Raw genomic sequence first — 18,230 nt, 5'->3', positions numbered from 1 at the left:
ACCTGAGGTAAAAAAGTCGACTTCCCAGCTGTTGCTGTGGATACGAGGTCCGAGAGACCGTCCCCAAACAATTCCTCACCCTTATAAGGCAAAACCTCCATGTGCCTTTTAGAATCAGCATCACCTGTCCACTGCCGAGTCCATAATACTCTCCTGGCAGAAATGGACATTGCATTAATTCTAGATGCCAGCCAGCAAATGTCCCTCTGTGCATCCCTCATATACAAGACAACGTCCTTTATATGCTCTATTGTTAGCAAAATAGCATCCCTGTCGAGGGTATCAATGTTGTCTGACAGGGTATCAGACCATGCTGCTGCAGCACTACACATCCATGCTGAAGCAATAGCAGGTCTCAGTATAGTACCTGAGTGTGTATATACAGACTTCAGGGTAGCCTCCTGCTTTCTATCTGCAGGCTCCTTTAGGGCGGCCGTATCCTGAGACGGCAGTGCCACCCTTTTAGATAATCGTGTGAGCGCCTTGTCCACCTTAGGGGATGTCTCCCAGCGTAACCTATCCGTTGGCGGGAAAGGGTACGCCATCAGTAACCTCTTAGAAATCACTAGTTTCTTATCAGGGGAACACCACGCTTCTTCACACAATTCATTTAATTCATCAGATGGGGGAAAAGTCACTGGCTGCTTTTTCTCCCCAAACATAATACCCTTTTTAGTGGTAACCGGGTTAATGTCAGAAATGTGCAACACATTTTTCATTGCCGTAATCATGCGTCGGATGGCCCTTGTGGACTGTACATTTGTCTCATCCTCGTCTACACTGGAGTCAGACTCCGTGTTGACATCTGTGTCTGCCATCTGAGCTAGCGGGCGTTTTTGAGCCCCTGATGGCCTCTGAGACTCCTGGGCAGGCGCGGGCTGAGATGCCGGCTGTCACGTCAAACATTTTATGTAAAGAGTTGACACTGTCGGTTAATACCTTCCACATATCCATCCACTCTGGTGTCGGCCCCGTAGGGGGCGACATCACACTTATCGGCTCCTGCTCCGCCTCCACGTAGCCCTCCACATCAAACATGTCGACACAGCCGTACCGACACACCGCACACACACAGGGAATGCTCTGACTGAGGACAGGACCCCACAAAGTCCTTTGGGGAGACAGAGAGAGAGTATGCCAGCAAAAACCACAGCGCTATATAACACAGGGATTATCACTATACTGAGTGATTTTTCCCAATAGCTGCTTATTAAGACCAATTTGCACCTAAATTTATGTGCCCCCCCTTTCTTTTTTACCCTTGTTGTACTGGATACTGCAGGGGAGAGCCTGGGGAGCGTCCTTCCAGCAGAGCTGTGAAGAGAAAATGGCGCTGGCTGTGCTGAGGAAGATAGCCCCGCCCCTTCAGCGGCGGGCTTCTCCCGCTTTTTAGAATGTTAATGGCGGGGTTTTTTGCACATATACAGTGTTATACACTGTATTATGTGCTATTTGTGCCAAAAGGTAAACTAATTGCTGCCCCCCCCCCCAGCGCCCTGCACCCAACAGTGACCGGAGTGTGTGGTGTGCTATGGGAGCAATGGCGCACAGCTGCAGTGCTGTGCGCTACCTTAATGAAGACAGGAGTCTTCAGCCGCCGTTTTTCATCTTTATCTTCCGTCTTCTGGCTCTGCAAGGGGGACGGCGGCGCGGCCCCGGGAACGGACGATCGAGGTCGGGCCCTGTGTTCGATCCCTCTGGAGCTAATGGTGTCCAGTAGCCTTAGAAGCACAAGCTAGCTGCAAGCAGGTAGGTTTGCTTCTCTCCCCTCAGTCCCTCGTAGCAGTGAGTCTGTTGCCAGCAGATCTCACTGAAAATAAAAAACCTAATAAATACTTTCTTTTCTAGTGAACTCAGGAGAGCCCACTAGGTGCATCCAGCTCAGGCCGGGCACAGATTCTAACTGGAGGAGGGGCATAGAGGGAGGAGCCAGTGCACACCAGATATAGTACCTAATCTTTCTTTTAAGAGTGCCCAGTCTCCTGCGGAGCCCGTCTATTCCCCATGGTCCTTACGGAGTACCCAGCATCTACTAGGACGTCAGAGAAAAGATATTAAAATCTCCTGCATCATGGAAAGAAGCCGGCTAATTACTGTTTCTATATTTTAGAATTCCATGAGTCTCCCACAACAGCCACCTATCTGCGTGAATGGTGCTTTATATAAAACCATCTGTGTAATCATACCTGTTCCCAAGTAAACTCTTCATCAGCGGACCTCTCCCCCTCCATAGTGAATGTCTTTCCTGTGCCAGTCTGTCCATACCTATAGAACAGTAACTATGTATCACAGTATATATAATGCAATATAAACAGACTGCACAAGGCAGTGTAAACCGTGAATTCCATCCAAACCCTGATCCTCTGTTTCAGAGTCCTCCCCCAAAAGCTCCAATCACTCAGAGCAGTATGACCATCTCCTAGAAATATGTGCCTATTTCTAGAGTGGTAAATTAAAAATCAGATACTCACGCAAAAACAGTACAGTTATATCCCATAATAACTTCATCCAAGATCGGGCACACAACACTCCTATATACTTCAATTTGTTTGGCAGATGGTCCAAATACCTGTAGCAAAGGAGAAGGCATCAGAATCTGACAACGGTGACCAGGGAGGGCACTGGGGGTACTACCTGGAATCCACCCTCTAGGCTACACCTGTTGCATTGTTATTTGTGTAATAAAACATTTGTACTAGATCCTTGTAGCAAGACCGTTAAATATTTTTTCCTCCAGATCTGGAAACATTCAATATAAGTAATACATAATATATAAATAATGTACAGATTATGTAAAGTTTATTAACAGCATGAGAAATGAATAATGCTGCATTCACACCGCAAATGCCGGGTCCTACCCGGTAAGACAAACGTGTACTTACCGGGTGGGATCCGGCATTTGCGCTCCGTTGCAGGCTTCCCGACCCGGCAATATACCGGGTCGGTTGCCATGACAACGGAGGCCGCAGCAGCAGCAGGGGCGGGGGTGGAGGTGGCATCGGGAGATGAGCTCATCTCCAGCGCCGCCTCTCCCTATCTTGTGAATGGGAACCGTGTCGCATCGACACGGCTCCCATTCACACCGCACCTGACCCGGTAATCAACCCGGGTAAAACCCTTCTTTTTTACCGGGTTGATTTACCGGGTCAGGCGACCCGCTAAATCGCCCAGTGTGCTTTCACATCGCACACTGACCCGGTTCGACACGGCAATATGCCGTGTCGGTACCGGGTTATTTGTGCGATGTGAAAGGGGTATAAGTGATGGAAGAATAAGTTGTGACTAGCGTAACACAACCAGTATTATTTTCGGACTGCGGGGACACCTGGTGGCAGGTGTCCAGTGGTGCAGCTCGGGAATGCAGGGCAGAACAAAAATTGCAATTTACAAAAGGAGAATTCAAAAAGGGGCTAAAAGCAAACTAGTAACAGTAGTCACACCCCTTGCACACTGTGTTCCTGGTATGGGAGCCTCAGGAGTGGTTCTTCGTTATGCCACATACCATAGAATATATTTTGGAGAAAGACAAAGTTTTGAACTTGCCCCTTTTCTGTATGGACTATCTTATGCCGTAAATGTGCAGAGACTGGGTCTAAAACATGACAGCAGCTGCAACATATCACTGCACAAATCTAAGCAGCATCTAAGTTCTCATATAACCAGTGAAGATCAGATACTTGTAGCTGTATTCATTAGTACAGTGGTTCTCAGACTCGGTCCTCAGGAGCCCACACAGTGCATGTTTTGCAGGTAACCCAGCAAGTGCACAGGTGTATTAATTACTCACTGACATTTTAAAAGGTCCACAGGTGGAGCTAATTATGTCACTTGTGATTCTATGAGGAGACCTGCAAAACATGCACTGTGTGGGGTCCTGAGGACCGAGTTTGAGAACCTTGTGCACTAGTACTAGGTAATGGAAGCCATCTAGCAAACTCCTATGGCACTGAGGTTTCTGCTGTGTCCCTAATTTAACCCCCTTATACTATACCACAGATTCTCAAATTCGATCCTCAGGACCCCACACGGTGCATGTTTTGCAGGTCTCCTCACAGAATCACAAGTGAAATAATTAGCTGGATCTTTTAAAATGTGTCAGTGAGTAATGAGTACACCTGTGCACCTGCTGGGTTACCTGGAAAACGTTACCTGTTTGGGGTCCTGAGGACAGAGTTTGAGAACCTATGTACTATACTGTATCTGGATCAATTAATTTACACTTGGCTCTTTCACTAATGTAGATTGTTTACTTTTAATGCAGATATGTGAACAAACGTGCAGAGGCATTTGGTGGTCTGAAACAAGACTGTCAATCACTTACCATGTCAAACGCATAGTTTTTCTTCCCCAGTTTGTCATTTATTCCCCCGGTTCGGACCGAAACTTCTTTCCGTTGGGCGTCAAATTCCAACACTGAATGGGAGTTCGCCTTGCGCTCCAACTGATTGAAAGGTCTGAGAGCAGACATAAAAGTTCATTATCAGCTGCTTATTGATAAATGCATCTATTTAAATAACCTTAGAACCACTCAAAGGAAAAATATAAACCATGTTGAAAGTGCGATCGATCTGAGATTAGGAGGCTTTACTGCTGCTCTAAACTATACAAAATTGATATATAAAAAAATACAAAAAAACCCGCAGACATTTACATAGCATAAATAGTGTTCACTCTAGAATCCGGGCAGGGCGCCGGACCTAGAGGGGCACAAGCGTGCGCGCGCTCCAAAAAGGGGGCACGGCCATGCAAAATAGTGGGCGGGGTCATTGCTATTAATAAAAGTGGGCGGTTCAGCCCACAGACGTAAAAAACGAGTTTTATGGTAAGAACTTACCTTTGTTAAAACTCTTTCTGTGAGGTACACTGGGCTCCACAAGGAAAGACAGGAGTGTAGAGTAGGATCTTGATCAGAGGCACAAACAGGCTCAAAAGCTTTGACTGTTCCCAAGATGCATCGCGCCGCCTCCTCTATAACCCCGCCTCCCTGCACAGGAGCTCAGTTTAGTTAACCAGCCCAATGCAGTAGCAGGAAGAGAGAACGGTTAGTAGCCACATACACCACACTCACGACAGGAGAAGTGTCAGCGGCTAATGCCATACCAACCCAAAGAAGCTAAGTGCGTCAGGGTGGGCGCCTTGTGGAGCCCAGTGTACCTCGCAGAAAGAGTTTTAACAGAAGGTAAGTTCTTACCATAAATGGGGATTTTTGTTTACTTACCGTAAAATCTCTTTCTCCGAGTCCATCTGGGGGATGCTGCGCCGTTACTTGTGGGTTAGAGGTGTGTGGTAGTGGAGTTTGGCACAGAATCTATCTAAAGCTGACTCCTCCCCCCTCTAACCCCTCCCATCTCCTTCCTGCTCAGCCATCACTCAGTTTTAGTTTTGTGCCTGTGGAGTACAGACAGTTTTTATTTCTCCTAGATTTTTTCTTTTCTTTTATTTACTATTTACAAGATACCTAGTCCCCGTTTACAGGTGACAGGTATAAATGGAGCAAGGATGCTGTCGAAAAGGGCCACCATACCTTGGTCACTGGGGCCTTTTTATTCACTAAAAAGCGGCAGATCAAGGTACTGGACAGCCACAATCTGTCACTGACAGTATTGGGCTGTCCCTAACTTCTTTTCTTATTTATTTTATTTATTATTTTTACCTACAACCCCCCCCCCCCCCCCGGCGCACGCCCGCCAGCCAGCTGGAGCTGTACCGGAGACCTGTCCCCTACACCCGCACTGAGAGTGTGAGGGGTTGTGGGGACGGACGGAGATCCCGGACATAGAAGCCGCCGCGACAGCCGCTGTGCTTATCGCCGCGCGGCGGCCCGAACTTCCGGTCTGACACGTGGTGACAGCGGGAGCGCAGGGACGGCTTCCCGCCCGCGCGCCACTTTGCCTGACGCCATCTTTCCTAGCTGAAGCAGGGGGACGCTGTGCAGAGCAAGGAGCCTTCCAGGGGGAGAAATTATTTACAAACCGCAAGTATAGAGGGGGCTAATCCAAGGGGGGGATTACAGTCAGCCCTATTGGGACACAGATCACTAGTCAGAATTACCTCGCAGAAAGAGTTTTAACAGAAGGTAAGTTCTTACCATAAAACTCGTTTTCTGCTGCGGGGTACACTGGGCTCCACAAGGAAAGACATAGGGGATGTCATAAAGCAGTTCCTTATGGGAGGGGACGCACTGTAGCGGGCACAAGAACCCCGCGCCCAAAGGAAGCATCTTGGGAAGCGGCAGTATCGAAGGCATAGAGCCTTATGAACGTGTTCACAGAGGACCACGTAGCAGCCTTGCACAATTGTTCAAAGGTCGCACCACGGCGGGCCGCCCAAGAAGGTCCAACAGACAGTAGAATGGGCCTTAATGTAATCAGGAGCAGAGAGATCAGTCTTCACATAAGCATGTGCAATCACCATTCAAATCCATCTGGCCAAAGTCTGTTTGTGAGCAGGCCAGCCCCGTTTGTGAAACCCAAACAGAATGGAGAGAATCAGATTTCATAACAGAAACAGTTCTCTTCACATAGATACGGAGAGCCTGTACCACATCCAAAGACCGCTCTTTGGGAGACAAGTCAGGAGATACAAGGGCCGGAACCACAATCTCCTGGTTAAGGTGGAACGAAGAAACCACCTTAGGTAGATATCCGGGACGAGTCCTAAGGACCGCCCGGTCACGGTGAAATATCAGATATGTGGAACTACAAGACAAGGCACCCAAATCAGACACTCTTCTAGCTGAAGCAATAGCCAGCAGAACCACCACCTTAAGGGAAAGCCACTTAATATCAGCTGAACCAAGAGGTGCAAACGGAGACTTTTGTAGCGCCTCCAAAACCACCGACAAGTCCCAAGGAGCCACAGGCGGGACATACGGAGGTTGGATACGCAACACACCCTGAGTAAAGGTATGCACATCAGGTAAGGTCGCACTCTCTGAAACCACACCGACAAGGCAGATATGTGAACCTTTAGGGAGGCCAGACGAAGGGCCTAAGTCCAGGCCCTGCTGAAGAAAAGGCCAACAACTTGGCTATACTAAACTTGGAAGCGTCATAATTGTTAGATGCACACCAAACAAAGTAAGAATGCCAGACCCTATAGTAAATCCGAGCAGAAGCTGGTTTCCGGGCCCGCAACATAGTTTGAATGACCGCCTCAGAAAACCCTTTAGCCGTTAAGACGGAAGCTTTAAGAGCCACGCCGTCTAAGACAGCCGGGCTAGGTCCTGGTAGACACAGGGGCCTGAACGAGGAGGTCTGGGCGTTGTGGAAGTAGAATTGGACGCTCTGACGATAGGTCCTGCAGGTCTGAGAACCAGTGCCGTCTGGGCCACGCCGGAGCTATGAGAAGCAGAATTCCTCTTTCTAGCTTGAACTTCCGAATTACCCTGGGCAGGAGTGACACCGGAGGGAACGCGTACGGCAGCCGAAACCTCCACGGCACCTCTAGCGCATCCACGAATGCTGCTTGAGGATCCCATGCTCCGAAGACCGGAACCTTGTGATTGTGTCGAGTTGCCATCAGATCTACGTCTGGAAGGCCCCACTTTTCCACTAGGAGTTGAAACACTTCTGGATGGAGACCCCACTCTCTGGCGTGTACATCCTGACGACTGAGAAAGTCCGCTTCCCAATTCAGGACCCCCGAAATGAATATTGCCGGTAGATGGCATTCCGCCCAATGTAGAATAGGTGAGACTTCCTTAATTACTAAACGGCTTCGAGTGCCGCCTTGATTATTTATGTAAGCCACTGTGGTGGCGTTGTCCGACTGTACTTGAACAGGACGGTTCTGAATTAAATGCTAGGCCAGGTTCAACGCATTGAAGACCGCCCGCAATTCCAGAATGTTGATCGAGAGGAGCGAGAGATTCCACCTTGGTCCACCGACCCTGAAGGGAGTGTTGCTCCAGCACCGCTCCCCAACCTCTTAGGACTGGCATTTGTGGTCAACAGGACCCAGTCGGATATCCAGAAGGGACGGCCCCTGCACAATCGTTGGTCCTGGAGCCACCAATGCAGCGACAGACGGACCTCTGGAGTTAATGAGATCATGTGAGACCTGATCTGGTGAGTAAGGCCGTCCCACTTGGCTAGAATCAGCCTCTTGAGGGAGCGAGAATGGAATTGAGCATACTCCACCATGTCGAATACCGACACCATGAGGCCCAGCACCTGCATCGCCGAATGTATCGACACTTGCGGACGAGAAAGGAAGCAACGAATCCTGTCCTGAAGCTTCAGGACTTTCTCCTGACACAAGAACAACCGCTGGTTGAGAGTGTCCAAAAGCACTCTCAGGTGCACCATGCTCTGAGCAGGGACCAGGGAGGATTTCTTCCAGTTGATGAGCCACCCGTGGGCTTTTAGAAACCGGACAGTCATATCCAGATGACGAAGGAGAAGTTCTGGGGAATTTGCCAGGATTAACAAGTCGTCCAGATACGGCAGTATCCTGACCCCTTGACGGCGGATTACCACCGTCATAACTTTGGTGAGGACTCGCGGAGCCGTAGTTAAACCAAAAGGTAACGCCCGAAACTGGTAATGGAGGTTGCCAATCGTGAACCTCAGGTATTGCTGATGTGACACTGCTATAGGAATATGCAGGTAAGCATCCTGTATGTCCAGGGAGACCATGTAGTCCCCAGATTCCAAGGCCAGAACTATAGAGCGAAGGGTTTCGATTCGGAACTTGGAAACTTTCACAAACCTGTTCAATGCCTTGAGGTTGAGAATGGGCCGGGAGGACCCATTCGGTTTCGGGACCAGAAACAGCGGAGAATAGTACCCCCGGCCCCTCTGAGCAAGAGGCACCTGTACTACGACTCCTGTATGCAGGAGGGTCTGTACCACCGAATGTAGAGTGTTTGCCTTTGTCTAGTCCAACGATATGTCTGTCAGGCAAAATAGATGAGGGGGACGGTTTTTGAAGGCTATGGCGTAACCTCGAGTGATGACTTCCCGTACCCAGGCATCTGAAGTGGTCTTCAACCATTCCTTGGTATTCCCTAGAAGCTGGCCCTCCACCCTGGGATCCCCCAGGGGGAGGCCCGCCCCGTTATGCGGCAGGCTTATCCGTCTTAGAAGCTGGCTGACGGTCAGCCCAGGCTCTTTTGGGCTTCGGCTTACCAGGTTTGGAAGTGCGGGCCTGCTTGTTGTACGCCTGACCTTTTGCTTTACCTGAAGGACGAAAGGATGTACCTTTAGCCTTCTACACAGAAGGAGCGATACTTGGCAGACAGGCAGTTTTGGCAGTAGCCAAGTCAGCCACTATTTTACTTAAGTCCTCCCCAAACAGAATATCTCCCTCGAAAGGGAGTAGCTCCAGGGTTTTTCTAGAGTCCAGATCCACAGACCAGGATCTCAGCCACAATATCCGGCGAGCCAGGACTGATGTAGTAGATACCTTGGCTGCTAGAATACCGGCATCAGAAGCCGCCTCTTTAATATAGTGAGAAGCTGTGACAATACATGACAAGCATTGTCTAGCATGGTCAGAAGAGATTCCAGCTTCCAACTCTAGGGCCCATGCTTCAATAGCCTCTGCAGCCCATGTTGCTGCAATAGTGGGCCTTTGTGCAGCACCCGTGAGGGTGTAAATCGCTTTCAGACAACCCTCCACACATTTATCCGTAGGCTCTTTTAGAGACGTGACGGTAGCGATAGGTAGAGCTGAGGAAACCACCATCCTAGCCACATGCGAGGAGGCGTTTCCCAATTTTTAGACAGCTCTGGCGCGAGGGAATAGCGAGCCAGCATCTTCTTTTGAGGCACAAACTTCTTACCCGGGTTTCCCCAGGGATCCTGACCTTTATCCACTAGGTGGTCAGAGTGAGGTAAAACTTGTTTAACCACCTTCTGACGCTTGAACCTATCTGGTTTCTTAGGAGGGACGGATGGCTCGGGATCATCCGTAATCTGTAAAATTAACTTAATAGCCTCCAAATGATCAGGAACATCCACATGTGAACTACCCTCCCCATCAGCAGTATCCGTGTCAGAATCTGTGGGGTCAGTGTAAGCGCCATCTTCATCAGACTAGGTGTCAGTGACAGCAGTGGATTGTGAGGAGATAAGAGCTCGCTTAGAGGACCCCTTGGTCTTAGGAGAGCGGGGGTCAGACTTTTAGTAGTCAAGGACTGGTTCAACTTCTTCAATTGAGCAGATAAATAATCCGCCCACGGCGGGTTAGCTGCGGGGACCACATACGGTTGCACCGGCATAGGAGGTCCCATAGGGGGTGTTAGTTTAGTAACTAGCGTATGTAGAAGCGTGGAGAAAGTAGCGCACAGTGGGTCATTATGTACCCCCGTTGCCACAGTCCCACTGGGGGGCAAAGAGCCCCCAGAACCAGAGCCCACAGCTGCTATAGTCTCCTCATAGGGATCTGAGGCTTCAGCAACAGCGGCAGGGTGTTCAGCCCCAGAACAGTTACCTTCAGAAACAGACATGATATAACTTGCAGCATCAGGTAACAGTACAATTGACAGCAGCACAACACCTCTTACCCAAACCCCTGCGCAGTGTAGTCAGCACAAACAGAGATACAGGAGGGATTTGGTGACTAAAATCACAGAGAAAATAATAAGATTTTACTTACCGGTAAATCTATTTCTCGTAGTCCGTAGAGGATGCTGGGGACTCCGTAAGGACCATGGGGAATAGACGGGCTCCGCAGGAGATAGGGCACTTTAAGAAAGACTTTAGGATTCTGGGTGTGCACTGGCTCCTCCCTCTATGCCCCTTCTCCAGACCTCAGTTAGGGAAACTGTGCCCAGAGGAGACTGACAGTACGAGGAAAGGATTTTAGTTAACCTAAGGGCAAGATTCATACCAGCCACACCAATCACACCGCATAACCGGTGATAAACTATCCAGTTAACAGCATGAACAACAACATAGACTCGGTTCAAACCGATGAAACTATAACATAACCCTTATGTAAGCAATAACTATATACAAGTCTTGCAGAAGAAGTCTGCACTTGGGACGGGCGCCCAGCATCCTTTACGGACTACGAGAAATAGATTTACCGGTAAGTAAAATCTTATTTTCTCTAACGTCCTAGAGGATGCTGGGGACTCCGTAAGGACCATGGGGATTATACCAAAGCTCCCAAACGGGCGGGAGAGTGCGGATGACTCTGCAGCACCGATTGAGCAAACAGGAGGTCCTCCTCAGCCAGGGTATCAAACTTATAGAAATTTGCAAAGGTGTTTGAACCCGACCAAGTAGCTGCTCTGCACAACTGTAATGCCGAGACCCCTCGGGCAGCCGCCCAAGAAGAGCCCACCTTCCTAGTGGAATGGGCCTTAACCGATTTAGGCAATGGTAATCCTGCCGTAGAATGGGCCTGCTGAATCGTGTTACAGATCCAGCGAGCAATAGTCTGCTTTGAAGCAGGAGCGCCAACCTTGTTGGCCGCATACAGAACAAACAGAGCTTCAGTCTTCCTGATCCTAGCTGTTCTGGACACATAAATCTTCAAAGCCCTGACCACATCCAGGGACTCGAAATCCCCCAAGTCCCGCGTAGCCACAGGCACGACAATAGGTTGGTTCATATGAAAAGAGGAGACCACCTTTGGCAGAAATTGAGGACAAGTCCTCAATTCTTCCCTATCCACATGAAAAACCAGGTAGGGGCTTTTATATGACAAAGCCACCAATTCCGAAACACGCCTTGCAGAAGCCAAGGCCAATAAAACACTTTCCAAGTGAGATATTTCAATTCCACCGTCTTGAGTGGTTCAAACCAAGGGTACTTGAGGAAACTTAATACCACGTTAAGATCCCAAGGCGCCACCGGAGGTACAAAGGGAGGCTGAATATGCAGTACCACCTTCACAAATGTCTGTACTTCAGGAAGAGAAGCCAATTCTTTTTGGAAGAAAATGGATAAGGCCGAAATTTGGACCTTTATGGACCCTAATTTTAGGCCCACATTCACTCCCGTTTGCAGGAAGTGAAGCAGACGGCACAAATGGAACTCCTCCGTAGGAGCAGCTCTGGCCTCACACCAAGACACATATTTTTGCCATATACGGTGATAATGTTTCGATGTCACGTCCTTCCTAGCCTTGATCAGGGTAGGAATGACCTCCTCCGGATTACCTTTTTCCGCTAGGATCCGGCGTTCAACCGCCATGCCGTCAAACGCAGCCGCGGTAAGTCTTGGAACAGACAGGGCCCCTGCTGCAGCAGATCCTGCCTTAGGGGGAAGAGGCCACTGATCTTTTGTGAGCAACTCTTGCAGATCCGGATACCAAGTCCTTCGTGGCCAATCCGGAACAATGAGGATCGTTCTGACGCCTTATTATTCTCAACACCTTGGGTATGAGAGGTAGAGAAGGGAACACATAAACCGATCTGAACACCCAAGGTGTCACTAGAGCGTCTACCGCCTGAGGGTCCCTGGACCTGGCGCAATACCGCTTTAGCTTTTTGTTGAGACGGGACGCCATCATGTCTATCTGAGGCAGTCCCCACGACCCGTGCGAAGACTTCTGGATGAAGTCCCCACTCTCCCGGATGCAGGTCGTGCCTGCTGAGGAAGTCCGCTTCCCAGTTGTCCACCCCCGGGATGAATACTGCTGATAAGGCGCTTAGATGGCCTTCCGCCCAGCGAAGAATCCTGGTCGCTTCTGCCATGGCCACTCTGCCCCTTGTACCGCCTTGGCGGTTTACATGAGCTACTGCTGTGACATTGTCTGACTGAATCAGAACCGGTTTGTCCCGAAGCAATGCCTCCACTTGGAGTAGGGCGTTGTATATGGCCCTCAACTCCAGGATTTTGATTTGGAGACCAGTCTCTAGATTTGACCAGAGACCATGGAAATTTCTTCCAGGCGTGACCGCTCCCCAACCACGGAGGCTTGCGTCCGTGGTCACCAGGATCCAGTCCTGAATTCCGAATCTGCGGCCTTCTAGGTGAGCACTGTGCAGCCACCACAGGAGAGATACCCTGGCTCTGGGAGACAGGGTGATCTTCCCCAGGACACGTGTGCAATGATGTACTGAAACCGTTTTGAGCTTTAATCGGTTCCTGACCAGGGCTATGAGCTCCCGAGTCTTTTCCATCGGAAGAAAAACCTTTTTCTGGTCTGTGTCTAGAATCAGACCAAGAAAGGTCAGGCGCGTTGTAGGGACTAGCTGGGACTTCGGTAAATTGAGAATCCAGCCGTGCCCCTGCAACATCCTCACCGACACGCTGTCCAGCAACTTCTCCCGAGATCTCGCCTTTATGAGGTGATCGTCCAAGTATGGGATAATTGTGACCCCCTGCTTGCGCAGGAGCACCATCATTTCCGCCATTACCTTGGTGAAAATTCTCGGGGCTGTGGAAAGCCCAAACGGCAACGTCTGAAATTGGTAATGACAGTCCTGTACTGCAAATCTCAGGAACGCCTGAGGAGGGAAAATCGGAACATGAAGGTATGCATCCTTTATGTCCAGGGACACCATCCAATCCTCCCCCCCCCCCCCCCCAGGCTGGCAAAGACCGCTCTGAGCAATTCCATCTTGAACTTTTTCAAGTACAAGTTCAGGGATTTTAGATTCAAAATGGGCCTGACCGAACCGTCCGGTTTCGGGACCACAAACAGGGTTGAGTAATACCCCTTTCCTTGCTGGAGAAGAGGAACTTTGACTATCACCTGTTGAAGATACAATTTTTGAATTGCAGTCAACACTAACTCCCTCTCTGACGGGGAAGCTGGCAGAGCCGATTTGAAAAACCGACGGGGAAGCTGGCAGAGCCGATTTGAAAAACCGGCGAGGAGGCACGTCTTCGAATTCCAGCCTGTATCCCTGAGAAACAATCTCTATAGCCCAGGGATCCACCTGTGAGTGAACCCAGACCTGGCTGAAAAATCGAAGACGCGCCCCCACTTGAGCTGACCCCCCCCCGGGAAGCCCCAGCGTCATGCGGTGGACTTTGCAGATGTAGGGGAGGACTTCTGCTCCTGGGAACTAGCTGCATGCAGCTTTTTTCCCTTGCCTTTTCCTCTGGCAAGGAAGGACGATCCCCGTACCTTCTTGCTTTTATTGGAACGAAAGGACTGCATTTGATAATGAGTTGCCTTTTTAGTATGCTGCGGGGGGACATAAGGTAAGAAATTCTATTTACCAGCAGTAGAAACAAGGTCCGAGAGGCCTTCTCCAAACATCTCCTCCCCCTTGTAAGGTAACGACTCCATACGCCGCTTTGAGTCAGCATCCCCCGTCCACTGTCGGGTCCACAGGAGTCGCCTAGCAGAAATAGACATAGCATGTATTCTGGAGCTTAGTAAACAAATGTCTCTGAGCATTTATCATATATAAAGCAGCATCTTTGATATGCTCTAGGGTCATTAGAATGGAATCCTTATCTAGGGTTTCAAGTTCCGTAGATAAGGAATCTGTCCATGCTGCGATAGCACTACACACCCAGGCCGATGCCATAGCTGGTCTAACGATAGTACCGGAATGTGTGTAAATGTGCTTCATGGTAGCCTCCTGCTTACGATCAGCAGGATCCTTGATGGAAGCTGTATCCTGAGAAGGCAGTGCCACCTTCTTGGATAAGCGTGTCAGTGCCTTGTCTACCTTTGGCGAAGATTCCCATCGTATCCTGTCCTTTTGTGGAAAGGGATACGCCATAAGAATCCTTTTGGGAACTTGTAGTCTCCTATCTGGAGATTCCCAAGACTTTTCGCACAAGTCGCTTAGTTCAAATGAGGACGGAAAAGTGACCTCAGGCTTTTTCCCTTTATACATGTGTACCCTCGTGTCAGGGACAGGGGGTTCCTCAGTGATATGTAAAACCTCTTTAATGTCCATAATCATGTAACGAATACCTTTCGCCACCCTGGGCTGTAATTTTGCATCCTCATAGTCGACACTAGAGTCAGTCTCTGTGTCGGTATCTGTGTCAGTGATCTGGGATATGGTGCGTTTTTGAGACCCCGAAGGTCCTGGTGCCACAGGGACAGGCATGGTCTGACTACCTGACTGATCCCTAGCTTCAGCCTTGTCTAATAGTTTATGCAGTAAATTTACATTTGCATTCAAGACATTCCACCATCATGCACTCCCCCTCCTCCTTAGGTGAGCCTTCCTCGTCAAACATGTCGACACTTCACACACACACAGGGAATCTCTTTTCTGAAGACAGGTTCCCCCTGAGGCCCTTTGGAGAGACAGAGTATGCCAGTATGCCAGCACACACCCCAGCGCTATATGTCCCTGGAGAAAAAATAAGAATATACTTACCGATAATTCTATTTCTCATAGTCCGTAGTGGATGCTGGGGACTCCGAAAGGACCATGGGGAATAGCGGCTCCGCAGGAGACTGGGCACAAAGTAAAAGCTTTAGGACTAGCTGGTGTGCACTGGCTCCTCCCCCTATGACCCTCCTCCAAGCCTCAGTTAGGATACTGTGCCCGGACGAGCGTACACAATAAGGAAGGATTTTGAATCCCGGGTAAGACTCATACCAGCCACACCAATCACACCGTACAACTTGTGATCTGAACCCAGTTAACAGCATGATAACAGAAGGAGCCTCTGAAAAGATGGCTCACAACAATAACCCGATTTTTGTAACAATAACTATGTACAAGTAATGCAGACAATCCACACTTGGGATGAGCGCCCAGCATCCACTACGGACTATGAGAAATAGAATTATCGGTAAGTAAATTCTTATTTTCTCTAACGTCCTAGTGGATGCTGGGGACTCCGAAAGGACCATGGGGATTATACCAAAGCTCCCAAACGGGCGGGAGAGTGCGGATGACTCTGCAGCACCGAATGAGAGAACTCCAGGTCCTCCTCAGCCAGGGTATCAAATTTGTAGAATTTAGCAAACGTGTTTGCCCCTGACCAAGTAGCAGCTCGGCAAAGTTGTAAAGCCGAGACCCCTCGGGCAGCCGCCCAAGATGAGCCCACTTTCCGTGTGGAATGGGCTTTTATAGATTTTGGCTGTGGCAGGCCTGCCACAGAATGTGCAAGCTGAATTGTACTACAAATCCAACGAGCAATCGTCTGCTTAGAAGCAGGAGCACCCAGCTTGTTGGGTGCATACAGGATAAACAGCGAGTCAGATTTTCTGACTCCAGCCGTCCTGGAAACATATTTTCAGGGCCCTGACTACGTCCAGCAACTTGGAATCCTCCAAGTCCCTAGTAGCCGCAGGCACCACAATAGGTTGGTTTAAGTGAAATGCTGAAACCACCTTAGGGAGAAATTGACGAGTCCTCAATTCTGCCCTGTCCGTATGAAAAAATAAGAATTTACTTACCGATAATTCTATTTCTCGTAGTCCGTAGTGGATGCTGGGGACTCCGTCAGGACCATGGGGTTTAGCGGCTCCGCAGGAGACAGGGCACAATAATAAAAGCTTTAGGATCAGGTGGTGTGCACTGGCTCCTCCCCCTATGACCCTCCTCCAAGCCTCAGTTAGGATACTGTGCCCGGACGAGCGTGCATAATAAGGAAGGATATTGAATCCCGGGTAAGACTCATACCAGCCACACCAATCACACCGTACAACCTGTGATCTGAACCCAGTTAACAGTATGATAACAACGAAGGAGCCTCTGAAAAGATGGCTCACAACAAGAATAACCCGATTTTTGTAACAATAACTATGTACAAGTATTGCAGACAATCCGCACTTGGGATGGGCGCCCAGCATCCACTACGGACTACGAGAAATAGAATTATCGGTAAGTAAATTCTTATTTTCTCTAACGTCCTAAGTGGATGCTGGGGACTCCGTCAGGACCATGGGGATTATACCAAAGCTCCCAAACGGGCGGGAGAGCGCGGATGACTCTGCAGCACCGAATGAGAGAACTCCAGGTCCTCCTCAGTCAGGGTGTGCCCCTGACCAAGTAGCAGCTCGGCAAAGTTGTAAAGCCGAGACCCCTCGGGCAGCCGCCCAAGATGAGCCCACTTCCTTGTGGAATGGGCTTTTACTGATTTTGGCTGTGGCAAGCCTGCCACAGAATGTGCAAGCTGAATTGTACTACAAATCCAGCGAGCAATCGTCTGCTTAGAAGCAGGAACACCCATCTTGTTGGGTGCATACAGGCTAAACAGCGAGTCAGATTTTCTGACTCCAGTCGTCCTGGAAACATATATTTTCAGGGCCCTGACAACGTCAAGTAACTTGGAGTCCTCCAAGTCCCTAGTAGCCGCAGGTACCACAATAGGTTGGTTCATGTGAAAAACAGAAAACACCTTAAGGAGAAATTGAGGACGAGTCCTCAATTCTGCCCTGTCAGAATAAAATTAAGTAAGGGCTTTTATATGATAAAGCCGCCCATTCTGACACACGCCTGGCTGAAGCCAGGGCTAATAGAATCTTCACCTTCCATGTGAAATATTTTAATTCCACAGTGGTGAGTGGATCCAACCAATGTGACTTTAGGAAACTCAAAACATTGAGATCCCAAGGTGCCACTGGGGGCACAAAAGGAGGCTGTATATGCAGTACCCCTTTTACAAACGTCTGAACTTCAGGCACTGAAGCCAGTTCTTTCTGGAAGAAATTTGACAGGGTCGAAATTTGAACCTTAATGGACCCTAATTTTAGGCCCATAGACAGTCCTGTTTTCAGGAAATGTAGGAAACGACCCAGTTGGAATTCCTCTGTAGGGACCTTCTTGGCCTCACACCACGCAACCTATTTTCGCCCAATGCGGTGAAAATGTTTTGCGATTACATCCTTCCTGGCTTCGACCAGGGTAGGGATGACTTCATCTGGAATGCCCTTTCAGGATCCGGCGTTCAACTGCCATGCCGTCAAACGCAGCCGCGGTAAGTCTTGGAACAGACAAGGCCCCTGCTGGAGCAGGTCCTCTCTTAAAGGTAGAGGCCCGGTTCTTCCGTGAGCATCTCTTGAAGTTCCGGGTACCAAGTCCTTCTTGACCCATCCGGAACCACGAGTATCGTTCTTACTCATCTCCTTCTTATGATTCTCAGTACTTTTGGTATGAGATGCATAGGAGGGAACACATACCCTGACTGGTACACCCACAGTGTTACCAGAGCGTCCACCGCTATTGCCTGAGGGTCCCTTGACCTGGCGCAATATCTGTCTAGTTTTTTGTTCAGGCGGGACGCCATCATGTCCACCTTTGGTTTTTCCCAACGGTTTACAATCATGTGGAAGACTTCCCGCTGAAGTCCCCACTCTCCCGGGTGGAGGTTATGCCTGCTGAGGAAGTCTGCTTCCCAGTT

The 18,230-nt window shown here is 49.4% G+C and overlaps 1 protein-coding gene across 3 annotated transcripts in view; it reads right to left on the bottom strand.

Moving 5' to 3' along the window:
- The window catches only part of KIF11 (kinesin family member 11), a 143,843-nt gene that overhangs the window by 49,552 nt on the left and 76,061 nt on the right, over positions 1-18,230 (bottom strand). For all 3 annotated transcript variants that reach the window (XM_063962050.1, XM_063962049.1, XM_063962048.1), the window contains exons 3-5: positions 4,322-4,454; positions 2,472-2,569; positions 2,187-2,265 (exon numbers count right to left, since the gene is read on the bottom strand). In XM_063962050.1, coding sequence (XP_063818120.1) covers positions 2,187-2,265; positions 2,472-2,569; positions 4,322-4,454 — 310 coding nt within the window. The remainder of the gene's footprint in view (positions 1-2,186; positions 2,266-2,471; positions 2,570-4,321; positions 4,455-18,230) is intronic.

The sequence above is a fragment of the Pseudophryne corroboree genome, chromosome 3, assembly GCF_028390025.1.
Source record: "Pseudophryne corroboree isolate aPseCor3 chromosome 3, aPseCor3.hap2, whole genome shotgun sequence".
Taxonomy (NCBI): Eukaryota; Metazoa; Chordata; class Amphibia; order Anura; family Myobatrachidae; genus Pseudophryne; species Pseudophryne corroboree.
The sequence above is the reverse complement of the archived record's forward strand: the minus strand, read 5'-3'. Positions and strand labels throughout refer to the sequence as shown.